At 39.8% G+C, this 25721-nt stretch overlaps 1 protein-coding gene across 7 annotated transcripts; it reads left to right on the forward strand.

Annotated features, from left to right (window-relative positions):
* The first annotated feature begins 1141 nt into the window (after positions 1-1141).
* LOC122021955 (protein MEI2-like 4) lies at positions 1142-15536 on the forward strand. Of its 7 annotated transcripts, none has more exons than XM_042580140.1 (15): positions 1142-1452; positions 1534-1733; positions 3926-4265; positions 4471-4892; positions 5001-5159; positions 6718-6834; positions 6928-7079; positions 11138-11229; positions 11353-11790; positions 12072-12726; positions 13000-13096; positions 13190-13258; positions 13499-13678; positions 14929-15134; positions 15388-15536. In XM_042580140.1, the coding sequence occupies exons 3-14, from the start codon at positions 4076-4078 to the stop codon at positions 15094-15096; spliced, it is 2739 nt and encodes a 912-aa protein (XP_042436074.1). In that variant the 5' UTR covers positions 1142-1452; positions 1534-1733; positions 3926-4075; the 3' UTR covers positions 15097-15134; positions 15388-15536. The 7 variants fall into 7 exon arrangements, with proteins under 7 accessions (XP_042436074.1, XP_042436076.1, XP_042436071.1 ...); XM_042580142.1 differs by having other exon boundaries at positions 6928-7076; positions 15214-15536; XM_042580137.1 differs by having other exon boundaries at positions 1143-1452; positions 15214-15536.
* Positions 15537-25721: the final 10185 nt, after the last annotated feature.

Genomic DNA, 25721 nt, shown 5'->3' on the forward strand with positions numbered 1-25721 from the left:
TTTAACCCGAATGGATTACCATTTTTGACTCCGTCATTACCAACCATCATTGAAAACTTTCATCAATTGTGAAGGATTGATCACAAATTAGAAATAAAAGGAAATGGATTCGCGACTATCATAAGACTTATCATGCGGCAAGCAGTTAAAAATATAAAGTATTTTTTTTTGAAAAAAAAAATTCTTTGCACTTGTCAATATGCTAAAAATCCATACATTTTCTTACCATTGCTTTGGTTTCGAAATGGTCAATTCTTTTGTTTGACTTGTATAATGACATATATTTTTTTTATCAAAAGAAGTACATATGCTCTTATAGTGCATATTCGTTGCCAACATTTCTAAGACAAGCACCTTGCATGACTTTATAAAAATTCATTGTTGTTATAGCCACTCAAACATTTCAACAATATGATAAAAACTCTATTTGTTAAATGTATTCGTCAACGCACCATTCCCCCTTCTATATGCTTGTTTGATATTAAGATTCTCTTAGGAGAAAACTTTATACACACAGACAAACTCAAAAATCTATTGCTGCATCAGCGCTAAAGAGATCTCTATATATATATATATAAAAGATAAATATACATCAAACTTTATAAAATCAATAGAACTATTAAACACAATTTAGATTATCCTTTCTATCTTAATACAAAGTTAGGAAAGTGCGATGGTAAACCACTCACTTATGTTGTTTTCATTAATTGCACTCAATTAATCGAGGCTTATCTTATCATCAAGCAAGCAATTAATCTGACTCGTCCGATCAAAATCAAAGACGAAGGATTATCGCATATGGATCCCACACCATTTTACCAGTCGCTGTCCGGTTGCGACAGCAGATGGCGCAATCACCTTAGAGAAGCCAGCAGCTCTCCCCCTGAATACAGGAAACACGCCTGAAAAACCACAGGATAACGTGACGCGTGGAATTGCTGTGATAGCTCGTGGGCCCTGCTTTGACAAATCAAACAACCTTAACAGCCTTCGAACGAGGGTGGATCGGTAACTTTAAATAGGAGCGACGTGTCGATCTAACCCGCTTCCAGAGGGAGGGAGGCCCAAACGCGAAGACGACGCCGTGAGTGTAAATAACGGCGTGCCGTTTCCGCTCCCGTCTCCATCTCCGTGTCTTTTCTTCACCACCGTTCCCCTCTCGCTCGCTCGTGTTAAATATCAAGTTTTCTCGCTGTCTCCCTTTCTTTTTCCGTTTCGTCTTCCTTCGCTGGCCGGAGAACCGGTAAGATCGCTGGGTAATTGTCTCTGCCGGATCCATTTGGAGATCTCGCCGGAGGCAACAGCTGAAAAGGTCTCAAATTCACGCGAAGTGACGAAAGGATCAGTATCTTATTCGCAGCTGCAGCTGGCCTTGGTATTTTAACTCACATTGGAAGGAGGGAAGCTTGGCATCGGAGGTGTCGGATGCTCGCGATTGGTATGGATGCCGAGGTGATTCCTTTGGAGATTCTGTCCGGTTGTAGCCTTCTCATCTTATACTGATCGCTGCTTTTGAATTCGTGTCGGACCTAGCTTTTGGTTGCCCATTTGCGTGGGTTCTTAGCGAGAGGGAAGGGATCGCGGGGCGATCTGGGGAGGAGCCGTCTTGCTGACTTGGGTTTCTCCTCGTTTCTGCTGGTTCTTAGATGGAATTTTGATGTTCGCCGCTGATCTGCTTGGTATTGGCTAGGATTGAGGCAAGGCAAGAAGGTTCTCAGCTTGAATTGATGTTGGTACGAATGTGAATTTCTCTCTTTCTTTCCGTTACTTTGATCCTCTGTGTTTCTTCCTTTGGAGTTGCTTCTAGTGTTTTTCTGGGTTGGGCTTTGCCCCTTACATTTGTGTTGCTGCAACGATCTTGTGCATCGGTACTAAACTTTCTGTGTTGGTTTGAAATTTTCTTGCTGAAAAGATTTTTTTTTCCTTTGTTTTTTCAAGTCATGAACAGAAGGTCCTTAATTTGCTAGAGACGAAGCGAGGACCCATTGGATTTGCCACTTACCCTTTTCCTCTTCTTTTCTTTTGTTAAAAAATATTCAGTGAAAATCGTAAATCTCGAGAATTTATGGAGATGGTGTCCCGACCGAGGCCACGGGCCATGAAGAAGTCAGGAGGAGGGCCATGTAAAGGAGTTTTGGGGCCCTAAATTTGAATTCAACTAGTGCTTGCTTGTTAGTTGCAAGTCTTTAAACATGGACTACGTGCAACCAAGTCCGTATCTCTTGCACTATGAGGCATCTTTCATGTTTTTTTCCCCTTCTATTTTCAGGAGCTTGCACGTTTTCACTTAAATATTTATGGTCATTAGCCTTCACTTTCACTGTTATTTATAATTTAGAAAAATATTATTTATGAAATCTAAATTTAAAGAATTAATAGGATAGGTGATAAAAAAAAATTTTATATAAAACATAAAATTTAGGATAAATTTTATATTTAGGAAAGTTGATGTCGATGTTCTTGGAATGCCTTTTGTCGTATAAATTCAGATTTAGGATAAATAAATAATACTCTCTCCAAGATAATAGAACATTATATTCCTTGAAGTTGTAATGTGAAACTACGATTCTTCCCGTGTCTGCTTCTAATTAGATATGGGCGTGTTAAGAAATTTGTCCCCATAATTTCATTTTGAACAACATTTTATATGTCTTCTGAACTTGCTTTTTATCTTCTATTTATTGCCGTGTAGTTGTTTGATCATCTAATTAATATAACGAGGCAGAAGTATTCAGCCAATTATGTTATCAGTTTCTACTATGTGCATGACCAAATTCTATTATGTTATCAGTTTTATGTATGAAGCATTCTGCTATTCATTTGATGCCAAGTTACAAAATGTCTATTAATTAGTAATATGTCATGCCTCTGAGAACTAGGTAGAAGGCTTGAGTCACTCATGCCTCTGAATTTCCGCCGTGTTAGCGTCTGCCTGACGGAACTGGGAATCAAACAGGAAAAGTGAATCACTGGGTTAAAGTAGTGGTATCAATGGGTCAAATTGCATATCGATAGAAAATCAACCTTACGAAACTAAATAAAAATCAGAAATCGGATATAGAACATTAATAATCATAGCTACATATCTAATTTTTAGAATTTAAAAATGAATATTAATAAAAATTAGAAACATGTGGTTTTCAAATAATATATATGATAAATCATTGAATATTAATTTTAAACACCTAAAATTTTACAACTTTTACTAAGCAAGAAATTTTTTATCAATTAAATGATGTTAATTTCCTCAACACATAAAGAATTTAGAAACACATTAGTCTCCTATGTATTAAAAAAAAATTAATAAAAAGAAGACAAATGCACTATAATATTAGTTACTACACTATTCTTAAATTTTAAGGAAGAAAAATACATTAAAATTTAAAGGAAAGAATATTGATAACGTCTGTAATTTGTTCACTATTTCATTTCATTTCATTTTCTACATCTTTCTTCTTTCAAAATCCGAAAACAAATAGACAACTATTGAACTGGCCAGTCCGGTCTAGGTTTTCCCAGTTGGACTGGCCAGTCCGGTTCAGGTTTCATAACTATGGTTTCTGCTACTTGCAATACTAGTTTACCTGAGACTCCATTCAAGCGGAAGTCACTGAAAAGGTCTTTCTCCCAGCTGCTGACCATTTAAAAGTATCTATCTTTTCCTCTACATTTCCAACATTCAGCATGAACATATGAAAGGTCTCGGCTGAATTTTTGGATGTTACGAAGCAGTACTCTGGAATATTTTCTTTTCTTTCTGATTGGATAAGAATATATGGGTTGAGGTTGAACTTCCATTAGCTTTTGATTATATTATTTAAAATTGTTTGTGAATGCTTCAGAACCTGGACCGCATTTAATTTTTTGGCTTATCATCTATGTCATCTATGCTATTTGATTAAATTCCGACTGACTTTTTTCCCAGAGCCAAGGCGTCTAATGTCATCAGAGCAAGTCTATATCATCATCGCCGCTTGATGAACTGCATAGGATTGGAGCAGGGTCCATGTTTTCTGAATTTACAAGTTCCTACATTCTCAATGACTAGAAGACTGAATCTAATCCTGAGCATCATATGAAGGAACCACAAAGAATGGCCAGCATATCTGCTGGCTCAAGAGTTTCAGACCATGTTTCTAGATTGCAGCCTGATCTGTTGGCCTCATCTCCCGTCTTTGCTGAAGAAAGCCTAACGAACCTATGTGGATCTCATTATGAAAATGGACTGTTCTCAAGCTCTTTATCAGACATGTTCAATAGAAAATGTGTGTTTCCCTCCAATGCTTTACTTTTTGACACTTTATTTAGATAATGCTGCTATGTTGCTTGGGTTATTTTTAGAATGAGTGCTAAGCCCTAGAAAGGAATACTTGTCAACAATCATAGTTCTACTTGAATCTCTTCAAGTTGCATTATTATTTTTTTTTTCATTTTTTTTGTATTGATTCATTATAATCGTTCACATTCTAGCAGTGAGATTATCATCAAGCATCACTTCCTTGGGTCAATCATTTGAGTTGGGTCACTCAAACTTTGAAGAAGATGAGCCTTTTGAATCAATGGCTCAAATTGAAGCTAAAACAATTGGAAATCTTCTTCCTGATGATGATGAATTACTTTTTGGTGTTACTGATGATATTGGATATCTCGGCCAATACAACAACGGGAATGATGTTGATGATGATATTTTCTACAGTGGTGGTGGTATGGAACTAGAATCTGACAACAATATCAGTGGTACCAGAAGAACTGAACTTATCATGGGTGGAGATTCTGCTGGTCAACAGGGGGAACCAAATGACACATTTTCTGGTGAACATCCCTCTCGAACTCTTTTTGTTAGAAATATTAACAACAGTGTTCTGGATGGTGAATTGAGGGCTCTGTTTGAGGTGCTTCTTTACTCAAATATTTCTTTGTTTTATTTTATTTTATTTTCCTGTGGTTCTTTCATGTCCATTGTTTTTGACTCCTAACTGTTATGTGCTTGACTTGCTCAGCAATATGGGGACATGCACACACTCTATACTGCTTGCAAACATCGTGGCTTTGTTACGATATCTTACTTTGACATCAGGGCAGCACAAGATGCAATACGAGCACTTCAAAATAAGCCATTGAATCATCAGAAGCTGGATATTCATTTCTCTATTCCAAAGGCAAATATTTGCTGCCTCCTCTGTTATTGTTTGAAATGAAATATTTGCTATGTATTACATATGATAAAAAGGTTACACATTAATGTTTAATGAGCAAGATATTGTAGGTAAATCTGAAATTTAATTTTATATCGAATGTTTAATTTGGAGTCCTTAACAAAGATAGGTTATCAAGTATTTTAGGTGTTCTTTAGATTTTTTTCATGGATGTATAAGATGCAGGAATGGATTAACATCTCTTCATGAATTTTTCATATCGATGAATCTAGCATCATCAAGCTTGTGATTTTTTTTTTCTCTTCACAATGTTTCTGATACAAAATAGCAAATGCATTAAGGATTAAAAACCTACAGCCATGAGCTATTAGTTATCAGAAAGAATTCAAGTTGTTTTGGTGGATTTCATGCTAGTGATCTAAGGTGATATCTTGTTTTCTCTACTTCTATCAAAACAAGGGAAACTTCTGATACTTCTTATGTTCTTTAGAAAAGGAAACTCTTGCATTCTTTCTCAAGAGGTCAGATGAATGGGCATGTTTTTGTGTCATGTTTGTATGCTCTTGCATGTTTTTTCCCAATAAATGATTCTGCAATCATATCACTACTGATGAGACTCACTGGTAAATGTTTTTTTATTTTCCCCTGGAATGCAATTTACACTATAAACTGAGGGCAGTCAACATTGTTGACTCCCTCCTATCAACATAACAGTAGTCATTTGTCCTGTTGCTTTTGGAATATATCTAATCAATTCATTTGAGGATGGTCAAGGCTTGCTTTATGGTTCATGGGGAGACTGAAATATGAACAACAGACAATTGCTGAATCATATCTTTTTGGTTCTTAGGGAGACCGAAATATGAACAGAAGACAACTGTTGAATCATATCTTTTCACTGATTGAATTCTCTAACATGACAGCAGCTTGAAAACTCTGGGTCAACCGACAAAATAGCAAGTATTAACAGTGTGGTTTAAGTGGTGGATGATAACTTGTATCATCCCTCATATCCTACTCTCAATATTTTGTAATATTGTGATATCAGAATTTCTATTCTCCAAAAAATACTGGCACCATTTTCATGATAATGCGTGCTGCAAAGGTGCTTTCTGACAGTTGATAATGCCTGACTATGCCTCATTTTCTGTTTTTAGATGCTCAGACTGTTTGTATGCTCAGACTTTGTTGTCATTTTCTATTGTATACCTCTTGATCAGCAAATAGTGGTTTGTTACTTCGTTTGTCTCCTCCAATCTGATGTCAAAACAACTCATAGGGTCAATGAATAGGATCAGATCTAATCTTCTCTGAGTCTAAGCTAGAAGTGTTGCCACTTTGGCTTTGGTCTTTCCAACCCCGGGAGAATGGGGAACTTATGACTTTGTTTATCTTCTCATTGCTAATGTGCTTGCTAAGAATGATGTGCAGCTGTTCTGTTGCATGAACTATATGTGTTTATTATAGAAGCTCTAATGACCTTAAATTCTGCCATTGCCTTTGACTTCTTAATGCATAAAGATTGACTAGATTTCTCACGTAACATGAAATCTATTGATAGGACAATCCCTCAGAGAAAGACATAAATCAAGGTACACTTGTGGTGTTCAATCTCGATTCCTCTGTGACAAATGATGATCTTCATAAGAAATTCGGTATTTATGGTCAAATCAAAGAGGTGATGTTAAGATCTTGGTGTTGATAATATTTTTATAGTTGGTACTAAAGTTTTCTGTCCTTTTATTAATTTTTCCTCAATTTAACTCTGTAGATACATGAAATTCCCCATAAACATCACCTAAAGCTCATAGAATTTTATGATGTTCGGGCTGCTGAAGCTGCTCTTCATGCTCTAAATAGGAGTGACATTGCTGGCAAAAAAATTAAGCTTGAGCCCAGTTTCCCTGGTGTTGCAAAGCGGTGGTACTATTACAAATTCAGTTTTCTGCCATTTGACATGTTAAAATCTTACATCTGCATTTATTTAAACTACAATGTTTGGAAAGCACTACAGATTGAGTGCAAATTAAAAAAATGGGATGTTCTTTATGTTGGTCCGGGTCGGCCGGAGAGGGTTGAGTTGCCTGAAACACTAAAATACCTTTCTCGATCTTTCACCTCAGGTTAGCAGCAATAGTATAAAGATAAAATTAAACAATAAGAAACTAAAGAAAGAGACATTAGAATTTACTTGGTTACAACCTAGGTGGTTGTTAATCCAAGCCAAATGAAAGCTCTTTAAAAAGTCTCCTTTACTGAAGGCGAAGCAGCCTCGTACACTCGTTAACAGCTCAGACTATTGCTAGGAAATCAATACACAAGTTGTTGTTTCTTTCCTAGGTCTAGGGTCTTTTTATAGCCCTTGGAAAACCTTATCTGCATGCTGAAGGCGCCTTCCATAGGGCTGGAAGGTGTCTCAGGCAAAGGATAAAGCTTTATCCTTTCCGCCAACGGCCAGATTGCTTGGTCGAGGGCGGAAAGGATAAAGTTTTATCCTTTACCTCGCTGGAGGCGCCTTCCAACCCTATGGAAGGCGCCTTCAGCCTGCGGATAACGTTTTCTAGGGGTTATAAAAAGACCCTTGGACCTAGGAAAGAAACAACAACTTGTGTATTTATTTCTTAGCAATAGTCTCAGCTGTTAACGAGTGTAAGAGGTTTCTCCGCTTTCAGTGAAGGAGACTTTTTAAAGAGCTTTCATTTGACTTGAATTAACAACCACCTAAGTTGTAACCAAGTAAATTCTGAAGCCTCTTTCTTTAGTTTCTTATTGTTTAATTTTATCTTTATACTATTGCTGCTAACTTGAGGTGAAAGATTGAGAAAGGTATTTCAGTGTTTCAGGCAACTTAACCTTCTCAAACCGGCCGACTCGGACCAACAAGTGGTATCAGAGCCTAACTGCTTAAGGAGGACTAACAGTCGAACGAAGCACACGAGATAGCTAGTTCAAGCATCCACCCACTAAAGTTCGAGGGGGACTTTGCTAACTGGAAAAAGAAGATGGAGGTATTTTTCAAGACTGATTTCGATTTATTTTAATAATAGAGTTTGGTTTTGTAGCACCCTAAAGATAAATACCACTGGACCAAAAAGGAGCAAGCTGATTTTGTGGCAAATGACAAAGCAGAGTTCTATCTGCTAAGTGTTCTACTGCTACAAGAAGTCAATCGGATCGGTGCCTACGAGTCTACGAAGGAGCTCTGGGAGAAGTTCCTGGAACTACACGAAGGAACCTCGGAGGCGAAACTCGCAAGACGGGATCTGCTAAAAAACCAGATCAGTAACATCAAACGGGAACAAGGCGAAACAGTTGCACACCTTCATTCAAGGATCAATGAGCTCATTACTGGACTCACGAATCTCAGAGAAAAGGTAAGTAACCGAGATTTGCTAAGGTACGCGCTTAACGCATTCCCTAGAAATACTAAATGGGCATCATTAGTAGATGCCTATTACATATCTAAGGATTTAGATTCAACTACGTTAGAAGAATTATTTTCTACCTTTGAAGTCCACGAAACAAGATGTGCAGATCTGAAGGAGCTGAAGCACAATATTGTCCTCAAGGCAAAGATGGACGAACAAATTTTAGAATCCTCTCTTGACGACAACGAAACAGTAATGATGGTAAGACAGTTTAAAAAATTATTTAAAACTCGAAAATCTAACCATCTGCAGTGTAGAAAGAAAAGGACAATCAGATGCTACCACTGCAATGAAGAAGGGCATGTTAAAGACAACTGCCCTAAGTTAAAGATCAACGAAAAGGATAAAGGCAAGAACAAGAAACCGGTTCAAAAGAACAAATACAAGACCCTAAAGGCGACGTGGGACGAAACGTCGTTCGAATCGGAGGTCAAAGCCTTTTTCGGACTTGCGTTGATGGCAAGTCATCAAGAAGACGAACACGAAGAAAACTCTTCCGAAATGAGCATCGAGAGCATCGATGAAGAGGGAGCTACATCAGAAGAAAGCAACAGTTCAGGGGGAGCTACGGATGACGGGATCGACAATATAAGTCAGGTACGATCTCTTCCACCTGATATGCTATTCAAATTTGTTAAGTTCTTATCAAAAAATTGTTGCAAGTTAGAAAAAGAAAACATAGATTTGAAAATATAATTGTCCAAAGCATGTCTACTAGATTTGTATGATAATTTGAAAATAGAAAATGACAAATTGAAAACAGAAATAGAATATCTGAAAAATAGTGCATGCTCATATAATAAAAATATTAGGAAATATAAAAATTTGAACTGGTATCTTAGATTTCACAGGGGTCAAATCGGAAAAATACCCAAAAGTTACGTACCCCCGAAATTTTTAATTAATCCAGTTGGAAGGAACCTCTATTGAGTTCAGTTGTCTAAATTAAATTATAATTGGACTTAGGGCTTTCAGAAAGTACATTAAATATTTGAATTCTTTAAGAGGTTTTTTTCTAGAAGTGGTTAATGATCCAATAATCAAAAAGGCCTAGTGCCTCGCCACAGCCTGGAAGCGAATTACTGAATTGAATAGTTAATTGACAAACTGATAAACATGAAATAGTTAGTTAGAATAATGCTTTGAATTTATTGTCAATTTCATAACTTAGAAATTTTTTTCAAAATACTTAAAGTTTCAAAATTTGTTGCAATTTTTGTAAAGTGATATCAAAATAATTTTCAAAATTTTCAAAAAACTTACTTTTTGTTTTTGGAAAGTTACCCTTAGGTTTTTTGTGTTACCCTAATTTTTTATGAGATCAAAAGGAGAGAAGGGAAGATTAAGTCTAGGGGAGGTAGTAGTTAAAATTTAAAATTTAATTTGAAAATCTTTTTGCACTTTATTGCATACTTGTAATTTTATTGCCTTAACTTTATATTTGTTTACCCTAACTTAACTTGGGTTGCTCACATAAAAAAAGGGGGAGATTGTTGGAACCCAAGGTTGTTTTTGGTGTGATCAAACCGAGTTAGGTTAGGTCCTGTTATGTTCTGATCCCTGTGTCTAAGTGTGCAGGAGCTTAGGAGCACAGGAAGTCGAGCGGAAGACGCGAATAGAGAGAATGACGACACGGGAAAGAGCCGACGGGCTCGGTGCGTTCGAGGGATGAGACACTGCGGAAGAGTACGCCGGTGGACGAGAAGGACGTGCATGACGTTCGAGGGACAAGAAGCCAGAGCGGAACCCTGCTCGAGGAGAAGGCCGAAATTAAGCTCGGATGAACCTTATTTCGGTTGGCCGAAATCACCCAGGCGAACGGAGCAGCGGAAGAGCTAGAGTGGAGCTATGGAGCTGCTAGAGGCGCTTTCAACAGGAGTTGAAGGCGCCTCCGCGACTTTCAGGCAGAAGGCACCTTCAACCAGCTATGGAAGACGCCTTCCATAGCCATGGAAGGCGCCTTCGACCAAGCAATATGGCCGTTGGCGGAAAGGATAAAGTTTTATTCTTTGCCTCGCTGGAGGCGTCTTTCAGCCCTATGGAAAGCACGTTCAGCCTGCGGATAAGGTTTTCTAGGGGTTATAAAAGACCTCTGGACCTAGGAAAGAAACAACTTGTATTGATTTCCTAGCAATAGTCTGAGCTGTTAACGAGTGTAACAGGCTTCTCCGCCTTCAGTGAAGGAGACTTTTTAAGAGCTTTCATTTGGCTTGGATTAACAACCACCTAGGTTGTAACCAAGTAAATTTTGGTGTCTCTTTCTTTAGTTTCTTATTATTTAATTTTATCATCTTTATGCTATTGCTGTTAACCTGAGTTGAAAGATCGAGAAAGGTATTTTAGTGTTTCAGGCAACTCAACCCTCTCCAGCCGGTCGACCCGGACCAACACTTTATATAAAATTTAGATAGCATGTAGTCCAGAAATATAATATATATTTTAAGTTACCTTGTCAAAACTTTCATCCACGATCAACATACTAAACACGAGAATGATGCATAAGTTTCAATTTCTTTTAGCTTATTGTTGACAGATTCTTTTCTTAATTATCAGCTCGGTGCAGCAATTTTCTTCAGAGAAGAACCATGATATACTAAATACTACCTGGCAAGGAAGCCTCCCTAACTCTCATGCTGGGTGCTTTGGTGAGTGTGTGCTGGTTTTTTTGGGTTCTTTACTGTTTTAATTGACATGTAACTAGTTGTGCTTCATATTTGTCAGGCATTTCTTTTGAACGACATAACTGATCCATTTTTCTATTTTCCTAGGGCAATCCTCTCTTGGATCAGTCACACCCAACAGACTTGAAAACAGAATTATCCAGGGTTTAAACTCAGCAGCTAAAGCACCAATTACCCCAATTGTGGAGGCCACACTCTATGACGTGTCATCTAAAATTCCACATCATTTATCTCCCACTGCAGGAATTGCCTCGGTTGGTAATCACACAAAAGAAGGTGCCAATGTCGACTTCAGTCGTTCCTTGGGCCTGCTTAATTTTGGACTTCAAGGCATGCATGGCCTTCATCCTCACTCCCTTCCTATTTATCAAAAGGGAATAGCTAGTTGCATTCCTTATGAATCAAATACTATGTCAGCCACGGGCGTTGGTGTCATCTCCAAGCCTTTAGAAGGAATTGATAAACGACCACTTCAAATAGCAAGCTCTGGTAGCTACAATGGTATTTTGTTGGATCCAAAAAAAGGTAATAAATTAACCATAGTTCATGTGGACAGGTTAGAAGCTATTGGCATTAATAGATAGCCACACGTTTCTAGTTGCAACAATTTGCGGTCGTAGTGGTATCTGCACCTTATTTTCAGTCACAATAAGTTACTGAATCTTAGATTTAGATGTATTTTGAACTTCTCAGCGGTTTTTCAGTTTCTGGTTGCTATTACCATCTTAAAAATTAACCCAGAAAGTTGAAGATCTCTTCCCCTTATTATTTGCTTGATGTTACCTAAATTAATTGATTATTTACAGCTTTTGGTGTTTCTAATGGAAGCTGTCCTCTACATGGATGTCAGTATATTGGGAATAATACAAACGCATTCCAAAGTAAAACAACGGCTACCATGTCATGGTCAAATTCTCCGCCATTCATAGGCAGCATTCCTGCTCGTCAGTCATCTCATATTCATGGAATTTCTGGAGCACAACCTCAAATGTTAAACACAGTTTTTCCTTTACATCATCATGTTGGTTCAGCACCTGCTGTCAATCCATCACTTTGGGATAGGAGACTTGCCTATTCTGGGGATTCCATGGAACCACTTGTTTTTCATCCGGAATCTTTAGGAAATAAGGGCCTGGCATCAATTCCTCAATTGGAATCTCTACCACCTGCTTCCTGTAACTTCTTTCCTCATTCATGTGGGAACTGCTTCAACTCTTGTATATCTCATGCACCTATTGGGATATCTACATCACAGCAAAGGAGTTTGATGTTCCATGGAAAAAATCCATTGGTCTCTATGCCAGGTTCATTTGATGTCCGTGCTGGCCGTATCAGGTGCCGAACAAGTGACACAAATGCTGATCAGGGTGAGAATAAAAAGCAGTACGAACTAGATATTGAACAGATTATACGTGGTGAAGACCTCCGGACAACACTTATGATTAAAAACATTCCTAACAAGTATGATTTCTCTAAACCTATATTTGCCTTGACTATCTAAATGCAACATATGAAGGGGAGCCTTGGCGTAACAGTAAAATTATTGCCATGTGACCAAAAGGTCACGGGTTCGAATCCTGGAAACAGCCTCTTGCAAAAAGCAGGGTGAGATTGCATACAATGGATCCTTCCCCGGGACCCCACATGGCGGGAGCTTCGTGCATCGGGCTGCCCTTTATCTAAATGCAACATATCCAATTGGTTGCCTTTTCTCTTGGTAAATCTTCTACTTAGTTTTTTATTTAGGTACACATCGAAGATGCTGTTGGCTGCTATTGATGAAAACCATCGAGGAACTTACGACTTCATTTATTTGCCAATTGATTTTAAGGTTATGACAGAACCTCTCTCTAAGTTCCTACTGATGTGCATGCTGGTACCAATTATCAGAGAACTGAAGTATATTTTCTCTTCTACTTTTCAGAACAAATGTAATGTTGGTTATGCATTTATCAACATGATCAATCCAAAGCATATTATTCAATTCCATCAGGTAAGTTAATGGATTTAGGCCAATTTTTTTTAACAAAAATGAAGACATCATTTTCCATTCTTCCATTAAATATTAGTAATATTAATTATTAAATAACTATTCAATAATTTTCAAGATAAATCTGGCATCTCTTTTGTTAAATTTCTACTTAATTTTACCTTAGGACATGTCTAGTTTGTTCTTCTGGAACAGTGTTCAACAATTGCACTTGAGACTGCTAAAATACTCAATCTTCTGCAGTCATTTAATGGTAAAAAGTGGGAGAAATTTAATAGTGAAAAGGTCGCATCACTTGCGTACGGTAGAATCCAAGGGAAATCGGCTCTTATTGCTCATTTCCAGAACTCAAGTCTCATGAACGAAGATAAACACTGCCGTCCTATACTTTTTCATACAGATGGCCCAAATGCTGGAGATCAGGTAAGGCATTGTGTGCTAATAATATTCATTGCTCAGACTTTTTATTTATTTATTTATTTTAATTTTTTTTATACCAGGTATTCGGATCTCAGATATATTTCTTGTGTTTGTTGCTTGTGGTTTATTGTGTAATTAATGTGGTGGTAACCCTAACCTAATCAGGAATTGCATTATTTTATTTCCTCAACTGTTTTATTCTCTTTTCTTTAGGAGGATTAATATAGTATGTGGTGGAATCACTTTTGAGATACAGAAACAAAATTTTGATTAGGAGGTTATTAGCATAACTATGTGAGCACAACATTTATTGAACATATTTAGATTGTCTAAAATACTCTTGGTCATCTAAATTTTCATAAATAGTTTCGGTTAAGATGATTCAAGGTAAGACAGCATATAATAGACTCTTCTCCAAGATCCTTTATTGGCAGGAGCTTCGTGCACCGGGCTGCTCTTTAATTTCTATTAACATGATTCATTAAAATAAGATTCTAAGGTTTGGATCACAATCTTAACTACATCCTTGCTCTGATTCCACTTTATGTAACTTGAAGATCCAAACCAGACCTTGACGTATTTTGACAAGGATACTATGTTCATATAGCCTGAGCTGCGTAGTTGCTTATGAGACCATGATCTTAAAATCATCATTTATTATATGATGGCAATTACTGTTGAGTTTCTCAGAATTTAGATGGCCTTACAATGATCCACTTGCCACACCCCAATTGAAATTTCCATACAGGATGCTTGTATGGCAGAGTTTCATACTTCAATAAAACATAAAATAAATGAAGGGGAAGGAATTGAAAATTACAGGTCAAATCAGTGTTTGTTTATTTGGGAATCTGGAAAAACAAGGGAACATTGAACATAGCTCCCCTCTTGCTTTTGTCATCATTTATCTCAATTCTTGAAGTACTGTTATTCATATTCATGTGTAGAAGTTTCAATTTCATGTAGGAGAGAATTGTAATGTGCTGCTACACCTTCATTGTAAAGTACTCAAGCTTAATAGCAAACATATTAACCATTGCTCCTTGAGCGAGTCTATATATGGGGATATTTGATAATTGCTGCTCGATATGCTTATCTTTGTTTATATTTATTAGTGCTTAATATGGTTTCATCTACCTTTCATATTGTAATCCTTTTGAGTTCATCTTCAAGAGTGCACCATGCACCATTTTGGAGCATATCATTGGCACATCCCTAGCTCCTTAGTCATGTGTTTTATTTTGTGCTTCTAGGAGCCCTTCCCCGTTGGCACTAATACTAGATCAAAGTTAGGAAGATGGAGGATTAATAATGGTAGCGAAGAGAACCCTCAGGGATGTATGCTCACTTCAGCAAATGAAGCTTCTTGTGAGAGAAGAGAACCCTCAGGTTTGCATCCTGGTTCGACCAAGGACTCTTGAGTGATCCAACCCATTTTAGCTGCCACTGCTGATTCCAGGTAAACATTAATCATCTTTGTACACGTTTTTGACTTCCAATTTTCCTGGGTTATCTAAGTTGAAATCTCAATGAAAAAGGAGTTGGGACTTGGGAGGGCCTTTAGATTTTGGATTGCCGTAAGAGGAAAAACAATGTGCAGAAACTTCAAAGGAGGGCACAAATAGGATCATTCTTGCGGTTTCGAAGGTCTTCTCTACATTTTCTCTTTCCCTTTTTTTTCACCTTTTTTTCCCGCTTGCTTGCAAATGCAGTACCTGTTCAGATGCAAGGTTGGATGCTTTGTGTTATGACGCTGTGAGCGTTGCCAAGCTCCGTATGTCTGTTTATGATGTTATAGATGTCTACATCACATGACTTTTGAATGCCTGATCGCGTTAATGTATTTGTCTATTGTGATTTCCTTTTCTTTGTTATCAGTGTGTTTAAGATCGAGCTGGGGGAATCGGAGGTCAATTTATCATCTTTGCATAGGCTTTATCCTAATTAGGTGCATAAGTTGGACATGGAAAGAAATAATCTCTTATTTTATGAGAAATACATGAACCTGAATGTGAAATAATCTTTTAATACTCAAGAGCAAAGAACAACCCGTTATTACAGCTACATGTCTGAACTGACTTTTCTCAATACTTTTAGCAGTTGATTTACACGTAGTAATAAAATTGCACTCTTCCTAAATCATTTTACATGTCAAATGAGATGGATTTGCATAGTAGACTTTGACCCAATCGTTTTTTTTTTCTAGCCATTTTAAAGTATGATTATTTTTCCTCGCCATAAGTTACGACTTTTTGAAATTGTTGATACAAAATCAAATGGGCTCCGTCATCCCTATGTCGCTAAGTTAAATAGAAAATAGATACGCGAGATTTTATCTAAAATAAATGATATGGTGATGAAAAGAGATTCATCAAAGATAGGATAAAGTAGAAAATATCGATTGACGTGAAAGTCAAAGTTAAGGAAAGAATCAAGGTTGACTGAGTGGATAAGTTACAGTTGAGCGGACGACATGTTCGAGCGAACGAGCAAGTTCAAACGGATAATTCGAAGTTAACAGACAAACAGGTAGTACATCCCTGACTGTCGTCCTTGTCGAGCGGGAGTCATGTCCGTTCGGATGAGAGACAACCCTCCGACAACGAGAAAGCTAAGTGAAGGGAGAGTGCTCAGGGTAGCACAGTTAAGCAGGTGTCCCGGTTGAGCGGCCATCGGTTGACCTACAATAGAACCTACCCGTATATCTCCTCGTACTCTTTTAAATATTTGTGTCACTGACAACAGAGCATGTTCCATATGCAAATAGTTTGATAAAAGCTTCCAGGCGTTATATCAAAGATATGCTTGCTCACTTAAGGAAAGATGACAGAGACACTTTTTGGCTTGTCTTTTCATAGAACACTTGGGAAAACGGGTGTACGCTTTGAGATGTGTGCATAAGCACTACAGTGACATTATAAAAAGATGTTCCCATATATAGGAAGAGGTATGTGTAACTTCATAATTCTACACACTTTTGTTGCAACAATCCTACTATTTTCTACATCGTCGAACACTGACTTGAGTATTCGAGAGCCAACACCAGGAACCCCTTCCCGGCTCGGCACTAACGCTTTTTGTTGTAGGAGCACATAAAGTCTTCGCCATGTCAAACTTCTAATCACATCCCCAGCTTTCTGTCTTCTTCGCATTCGGACAGGAACAAATTTGACGTCGTTAGTGAAAACTTCATTTGCATCCGAAATGAAAAGATGGAAGACGTTGAACAACTCACCACTGTGATGCTAACACAAAGGACCTGGAGCTGTTGATACAAGTCTAAGTGGCAAAGATGGTAGAGAAGCAGCAGGCAGCAGCTGATTATCAAGTCTCAAGGATGGGTCAGCAAGCTGATCCAAGGAGCTGACCAAAAAACCCAATAATTCACAAGCTGAACAACAGGCTGACCGACGCCTTTGGAGAAGTGTCGGACATGCCGATCCCTTATCACCGTGCGTATTTCGTACGCCATCAAAAGAGTAAGGCCGAGCGGAAAAATTGCAAAGTTCCTCATCAAAGGACGCGCTCGCCCGATACAAACGGAAAGGGAAAGCGCCCCGACTCGACGACTCCCCCGAGCAGATCAATCGACAGTTCTCCCAGGAGATCGTGGATGACCAACTGCCGCAACACTATAGGCCATTGACGATCGGGGAATACACAGGAGCAACCGACCCATAAGATCACCTGATCAAATTTGATAACATGACCATACTTCACCAATTTACCGATGGAGTCAAATGTCGGGTATTCTTCACCATGCTCTCCAGATCAACCCAGAGATGGTTCATATGGCTGCCAATCAGATCAATATGTAGCTTTAAGGACTTTCGAACGACGTTCTTCCAACACTTTGCAAGTAGCGACTGCTATCATAAGACTAACATCAACCTGTTCGCTGTCAAGTAAGGGCCCAAGGAAGCATTACAGGCCTATATTAAAAGGTTTTTAGGTGGCCATGGAAGTTCCATCAGTCACTCCGAAAATCTTAATAAGTTCTTTCTCCCAAAGACTTGTAGAAGAAGAGTTCTTTCAATCACTCATCCGGAAACCCCTTAGAGACTTCAATCATTTGCTCGGGCGAGCTACTGAGTACATCAACGTCGAAGAGGTCCAGGCGGCTCAGGAAGAAAGAAGTAATCCTCGAGCCAGCCGTTGTCCCGAAGCGCCAAGCGGCTAGCCACCTAAGGGGGCCCGAGCGGGCACCTTGCAGCAACACCCAGAGCCTCGAACTCACACGTTTTAGCATGTGGAGGCCAAGCAGGAGAAGATCGCTGAGCCTAGACCGTGGACGCTGCTCTTCTGTTCCTATCATCGGTCACCAACACACAACACCAGAGACTCCTATCAACTCAAACCGAAGCCACACTGACTGACACCTTCAATTGCCACCGGTCCCAGACACCTGATCGCCGCCATCATAGCCGATCAGGAGGACAGCGAGAGGAAAGCAGATTGGGAGATAAGCAGCACTGATAGCAGCCCCCATGGAGAGAATACGAGGGGCCTGCATGGGCACCTACCAAGTGGTCACGCCCGTCGGACTGGGAAAAAGAGAACCGAAGCAATGCCGCTTGGGGCTACATCAATATGATTATGGGAGGCCCGATTGACGGTGACTCCAACAGGGCTCGAAAGTCCACGCCCGATGACTGGAAATACACGTTGTCGGGTGTAGCAAAGAGAAAGCAGCGAGGCTGGAGATTAGTTTTGGTCCCCAGGATTTAGAGGGAGTAGAGGTCCCGCACGATGATGCCTTGATCATCAGGGCAACACTTGCTAATTATAATATTCACTGTACTTTCGTGGATATAGGAAGTTCGGTGAACATCATATTTAAAAAGGCATTCAAGCAGCTTTAAATCGAGTGGAGTGAGCTCCAGCCCATGACAATGCCCTTATATGGGTTCATGGGCAATGAAGTGTTGTCGATTGGCCAAGCTCGGCTGACCATATCCCTCGGGGAGGAGCTGTTCCGACGGATGAGGACGACAAATTTCATTGTGGTGGACGCCCCATCCACCTGCAATGTCATACTAGGATGACCAGTGCTGAACCAGTTCCGAGCGGTCGTATCCACATTATGCCAGAAGATCAAGTTTCCCATGGATAACTTGGCTGGAGAAGTTAAAGGCGACCAGCTAGCAGCTCAGCGATGCTACGTCGAAATGGTCAATACTGAGTCACATGCCGCTTAGAAGGCTCAAAGGTTAGAGGTAAATGCAATTATAGAAGAGCCTCTTGCATTCATCTACAACGAAAAAGAAGAGGTCTAAGTGCATCCTATTCGGCTGAAGGCCACTACTTTCATAGTCGTCGATCTGAGTGCAGAAAAGAAGACGGAGTTGGTTGCCTGTCTAAGGAAAAATCACGACATGTTCTCATGGGTGACTCATGAGCTCCCTGGAATCTCACCGAGTGTCGTATAACACGAACTACACGTCCGACCGGACACAAGGTTGGTGAAATAGAAGAAAAGAGAATTCAGTGCGGAGCAGAATCAAATCATCTGAACGAAGGTAGATAAGTTACTTGAGGCTGGACACATCCGCGAAGTTCAGTTCCCGAGCTAGCCCGCCAATGTTGTATTAATCTCCAAGCCAGATAACAAATGGCGAGTTTGTATCGACTTTCATGATCTAAATAAGATTTGCCCGAAAGACTACTACCCGTTGTCGCACATAGATCAGATGGTGGACTCCACGACTGACTATGAGCTAATCTGCATGCTAGATGTGTACTAGGATTACTATCAGGTGTCGCTCGCAAAGGAGGATCAAGAGAAGGTTAGTTTTATCATGGCTGACGGGACCTTTTGCTACAATGTCATGTCGTTCGGCCTGAAGAACACTGGAGCCACCTACCAGGGGCTGATGAATAAGGTGTTCCGAAGGTAGATCGACTAAAACGTTGAGGTATATGTTGATGATATTTTGCTAAAATTCCTCTGAGTTGTCGACCTCTGTGCAGACATAGAAGAGATTTGACGAATGTTGAGAAGGTATGAAATCAAGCTCAATCCAAGTAAATGTTTATTCGGAGCAAGGAGCAGACATTTCCTTGGTTACATCGTGACCAAGCGAGGGATCGAAGCAAATCCAAGCAAAGTGAAGGCTCTCCAAGACATGCCCCCTCTATGTAACCCGAAGGAAGTTCAACGGCTGACCAGACAAATTACCACCTTATTGAGGTTCATATCCAAGTCGTTCGATCGGAGTCACCCTTTCTTCAAGGTTTTATGTTGAGCTACGAAGTTTTAATGGGGCGTCGAGTGTGATAAGGCACTGGAGGAGCTCAAAAGTTATTTAACTTTCTTACCTGTATTAGCAAAGCCCATCGCTGGCGAGCCACTCTAGATGTACTTATCATCCACAGAGTGAACAGTCGGCTCAATGTTGGTGTGACAGAATGAAGTTGAACAACAGTTGGTGTACTTTTTGAGCCACATATTGAAAGATGTTGAATGCCGCTACACATGTCTTGAAAAAATGGCGTACGGGCTAGTCCTCGCCGCTCGAAGGTTATGCCCATACTTTTTGTCGCATCCAATAATTGTGCTGACTAACAGTACTGTAGGAAGAGTTCTCCTCAACCTCGAAACATTTGACAGGCTAATCAAATGGACCACGGAGTTGAGCGAGTTCAACATATAGTATCAGCATAGGTCAGTGATCAAGGCGCAAGCCTTAGGCGATTTTGTGACTGAGGTACAGAATACCGAGCCAGAGGCAACTTGGAAGGTATACGTGGATGAGTTGTCTACTCGGTAAGGCAGCGACGTTGGCATACTTCTGATATCATCACGTGAAGATCGAATGCAACCATCTGTTCAACTGGGCTATTGAGCCACAAACAACAAGGCAGAGTACGAAGCGTTGATCGCCAGACTGCAAGCAGCTTGGCACGTGGGAGCCACCCGAATCCTTATCCACTCAGACTCGCAACTAGCAACACGGCAGTTATCGGGAACTTTTGAAATAAGCAATGCCTAGGTAAGGCTATCTGTGGAGGCTTATGAAAAATTAAAAGCCAGATTTCAAAAAGTAATTATCTAAAAAATCCTCCAAGCGAAGAATCAATATGTGGATGAGTTGGCAAAATTGGCAAGTTCCTTAACCCCTATAGTCCTGGATAAGATGATCAAGCAAATAATGTTGGTAGCTCACATTGAGAGGCTAACCGAAGGGGAGACTTCTAGTGATTGGCAGACTCCTATGATTGAGTCCCTCCGATCGGGCAGCGTGCCAGTCGACCGGGAGTAGACTCGGTTAATAAAAAAGAGAGTCGGACAATTTACATTAGTTGGAGATCACTTATATAAAGGGCTATCTTGAGACCCTGTTGAAGTGCATCGAGGCAAAGGACATTCAGTACATCTTGCAAGAAGCTCACCAAGGCTCTTATGGCAGTCATTTGGGCGACCTCTCGTTGGGAAGGAAAATCCTATTGGCAGGGTATTTCTGGCATACTTTGCAAGTGGGCATTGCTCGGACGGTAGCAACCTGCTTATCTTATCAAAAATATTAGAATATATCACATAGGCCCACTGAGGAGCTAAAGGCATTTGTGGTCTCTTGCTCATTCGACCAGTGAAGTATGGACATTGTCGGACCCTTCCCCATGGTGACTAGACAGAGAAAATTCCTTCTTGTGGTAGTAGATTACTTTTCTAAATGGGTAGAGGCCGAGCCGCTTGCCAAGATAACCGATCAGATTGTCATCAAGTTCTTGTGGCAAAACATTATATGTCAGTTTGACGTCCCACACAAACTTGTCTTCGACAACGGAAGTCAATTTCAAGGACGGAGGCTCAGAGAATGGTGTGCCAGCAATGATATTACGCAGACCTTCACTTCAGTAACTTACCTAGAAAGCAATGGCCAGGCGGAAGTCACCAATAGAGAGATCCTCAGAGGACTCTAGACTCGACTCGACCACGTAGGGGGAAGATAGGTAGATGAACTGCCGAGCATACTGCGGGCTTACTGCACAATGCCTAGGGAAGCTACTGGCATAACCCCATTCCACCTACTATACTCGCGCGCGCGGGAGGGGGGGGGGGAGCATTAGTGCCTGTCAAGATGGGAATTGAGTTCGATCGGGTGTGTTACTAAAATGAAGAAAATCCCGAGCGGCGTCTCATGGAGTTAGACTTAATATACAAAGTTAGAGATAAAGCGACCATTCGGCTAATGGTGTACCGATAGAGGATGAAACAGAACTACAATCGGAGGGTGATTCCAAGATCTTTCCAGGTCAGCAATTTAGTTTGGAGCTGGTCGGCGACGTAACCAAGCTGGAGACCCCATGGGATGAACCGTACAAAGCAATTTGAAGCCCAGCTCAGGATCTTATTATTATGGAGCACGAACCATCTATAGCCTTATCGGACCGGGTAGTAAGTTTATGAATAAATTTATGTAATATGTAAGAATATTAGTTCAATGAATGCAGGAAGTTTTTGAAGAAAAATTATTAAGTGTCAAAGACTCACGCGTCGTTTGGCTGTGTTATAAGTGAGCAAAGTCCTCGTGCTAAAGTGTTAAAGACTCACATGTCGTTCGACCGTGTTATAAGCGAGTGAAGCCCTCGTTCTAAAGTGTCAAAGACTTATGAGCCGTTTGGCCGTATTATAAGCGAGTGAAGCCCTCCCGCTAAAGTGTCAAAAACTCACAAGCAGTTCGGCCATATTATAAGTGAGCGAAATCCTCACACTAAAGTGTCAAAGACTCACGAGCTGTTCGGCCGTGTTATAAGCAAGCGAAGCCCTTGCACTAAAGTGTCAAAGACTCATGTGCCGTTTGGCCATGTTTTAGCGAATGAAGCCCTCGTGCTAAAGTGTCAAAGACTCTTGACCCGGTCGGGCGAGTTATAAACGAGCAAAGCCCTCACACTAGGTGTCAAAGACTCTCGACCCGGTTGGGCGAGTTATAAGCTTGCAAAGTCCTTGTGCTAAGTGTCAAAAACTCTCGACCCTTTCTGGTGAGTTATAAGTGAGCTAATAACTCATGCTAAGTGTAAAAAACTCACGTGTCGTTCGACCGTGTTATAAGCGAGCGGAGCCCTCGCGCTAAGTGTCGAAGACTCGCAAGCCGTTTGATCGTAGTATGGGCGAGCTCAACTTACGTTCTACATGTTACATAGATAGGTATACAAAGCCAAGTCTCTTATGTGAAGGATAAGTTTAAAAAACAAAGAGCTCTAGAGAGCCAAACAGAAATGCATTGATTCATATTTAGAAAATTTTTACAAGTTGCGCTTGGCAGTACAAGAAAAGGGTGAAAAACTTAAATAAGAAATTATGCCAAGTAGTCAAGCACGTCTTTGGGAAGCGAATATGATATCTTCTCCCTCTTTATAATTTTGTTTGGTAAATCAGGGGAGATGTAGCCACTATCCTTCAACTGTTGGAGGGTCCTATCGATACTATAGTAAAAAAGGCGGAGTGTCTGGTCGATAAACATTTCGTTGAATTCCGAGGAGCAAAGGTACTTCATCCAGAAAGATTCTTGCAGATCGGGTTAAAAGCAGCCTGGGACGCCTGCAACTCAGCCTTCAGTGCAACTAGCTTGGTAGCTTGCTCATCGATTGTTCATTTTTCCTCCTCGAGCTGGAGCTCACTCGCTGCTTGCTCCGCTGTTCGACTGACCTGCTCGGCCGCAAGGGATTCTTCTGCCTCTTTTAGTTTTTATGCCAAGACCCGAGCCTCATTGTTCTTGATTTCTAGATCTTCAATGGCTCAGAGTTTTCTGGCATTGACAGAATTTATCTTCAACTTGAAGTGATGGGCTTGCTTGGTTAGCTGGTCGAGTTAGAGTGCTTGATCATGACTTTTGTTCTTTTCAACTGAAAGCGTCTGCTCGAACCCCAACAGTTGCTTGGATCTCATGTCCAAGTCTTTTTTAGTTGGGCAACCTCAGCGGTTAACTACTCAACTTGACTCCGTTAGGTGTTCGATTGCTCGACCGACACTTGAAGCTGCTGGTTCTCATGCTCGAGGAAGGCCAACCGCTGACACATAACCATACTCTCCACCCAAAATTGCAAGCCAAATGGAGTTAGTTAGTGTCGATCGGGAAAAGCAAAGAAAATACTTTAATGAACTTACCAGTCGATTTATGGGAGAAACTATTAGCAAGCTCCCCGGGCAAGATTGTCGATGCTCGGGCTCTAGCATCTACTCAGACTTGTGCTAGAGGACCTTGGATGGTGATTTGATGCTACGGGGAGCATGGTGCGACGTCGTCTAGTTGGCGACACTCGTTGATTGACAGATGGAGGATAACCTTGATGTGTCTACCACCGCTCGGAGTTGAGGGCACTGAAGTAGCCGGACCCTTAGATTTGGACATCAGGGAGGAGTGAATAATGGACAGTGGTGCGGTGGGGGTGAAAAATAGGAAACCGACGATGTGATTATGGTCCCGGACTACATTGCGGATGTTAGAGTGTATACTGAAAGCCTAAGCTTTTGTAAACATTTATGTTAAATAAAGAATCACATTTGGTCAATTTATCTACATTTGTTTGTAGTTGTTCAACTAATTTATATTATAGATAACATAGTATGTGGTGTCACATATAGAAGATGATATTATCAGTACCTTATAAATTGTAAACAGAAGCTCACGACCAAAATGGAAAGGAATAAACCATTGGAAGGTCGTAGTGTAATTAGGAATTAGTTTATCTTGACTATATAATTACACTAGTACACTTAGAGTGTATTGAGTAGGACCATTTGAGGTTGTTTCTTTTATACTGACTTTATAAAGGAACAAATACCTCGGTTATTATGGAAGTGTGTGCTCTTAATCCTAATACAATAACAAACACATATATTTGATATTTATTTCTTTAATTTATCAATGGGTGAGATTTAGTTCGATAAATCAATAAACCCGATAAGTTGGGAAATGATATCACTTATAGTGTGTGTTGTTGATTATAGAAGGAAACTGTGTCCTAGAGATACTAGGTTGATAATGTCCCCTAAGAGGAGCTCATAAGGATTGTCATGTTAAACCCTGCAGGTGGACTTAGTCCGACATGACGATAAGGTTGAGTGGTACTACTCTTGGACTAAGATATTAATTAAATGAGTTGTCAGTAACTCACTTAATTAGTGGACATTCGATATCTTAAACATAGGGAGACTAAAACACTCATAATAAGAAGGAGCCCAAAAATGTAATTTGAGATTGGTGCGGTAGTTCAATAATAGTTCTCTAGTGGAATGAATTATTATTGATAAAATTAAGTTGTGTGTTCGGGGCGAACACGAGATGCTTAATTTTATCGGGAGACCAAAACCAATTCCTCCTCTCGGTCCCTATCGTAGCCACTTATTTATAGAGTACTATACCCACCTATACCCACCTTCTATACCCACCTAAAGGGGGCCGGCCAAGCTAGCTTGGAATCAAGCTAGGGCCGGCCTAAGCATGGTTTAGGGTGGCCGGCCCTAGCTTGAACCCAAGCTAGAGAGGGCCGGCCATAATTAAATTAAAAAGGATTTTTAATTTTAATTTTTGTTATATGGAAGATATAATTTATTAAAGAGAATTAAAATTAAAATATCTCTCTTAAAAGGATCTACAAAAGATTAAAGAAAGAGATTAGATCTCTTTCCTTATTTGTAGATTGGAAAGATATTTTATTTTTTTCTCTTTAAAAATTATTCACATGATTGAAAATTAAAATTATAGAAATTTCTTTTTATCAACCATGAAGGGATTTTAAAGGAAAATTTTATTTTTTAAAATTTTCAAAGACAAATAAGGAAGTTTTAATTGTTGATTAAAAATTGGCTTATTTGTTCTCCATGAGGTGGCCGTCCACAATTCAATTAATTAGGAAATTTTATTAATTAATTATTGTCAAATAAAGTTAAGGAAATTTTATTATAAATAAATTTCCTTATTTGACAAAGCCAAGGAATATAAAAGAAGGGGTAGGGGTGCCTTCATGAGGTACAACTTCTATTATTTCTCTCCCTCTCTTATTCTTTGGTGTGGCCGACCATCCTCTCTTTTCCTCTTCCTCT

The sequence above is a fragment of the Zingiber officinale genome, chromosome 9A, assembly GCF_018446385.1.
Source record: "Zingiber officinale cultivar Zhangliang chromosome 9A, Zo_v1.1, whole genome shotgun sequence".
NCBI lineage: Eukaryota > Viridiplantae > Streptophyta > Magnoliopsida > Zingiberales > Zingiberaceae > Zingiber > Zingiber officinale.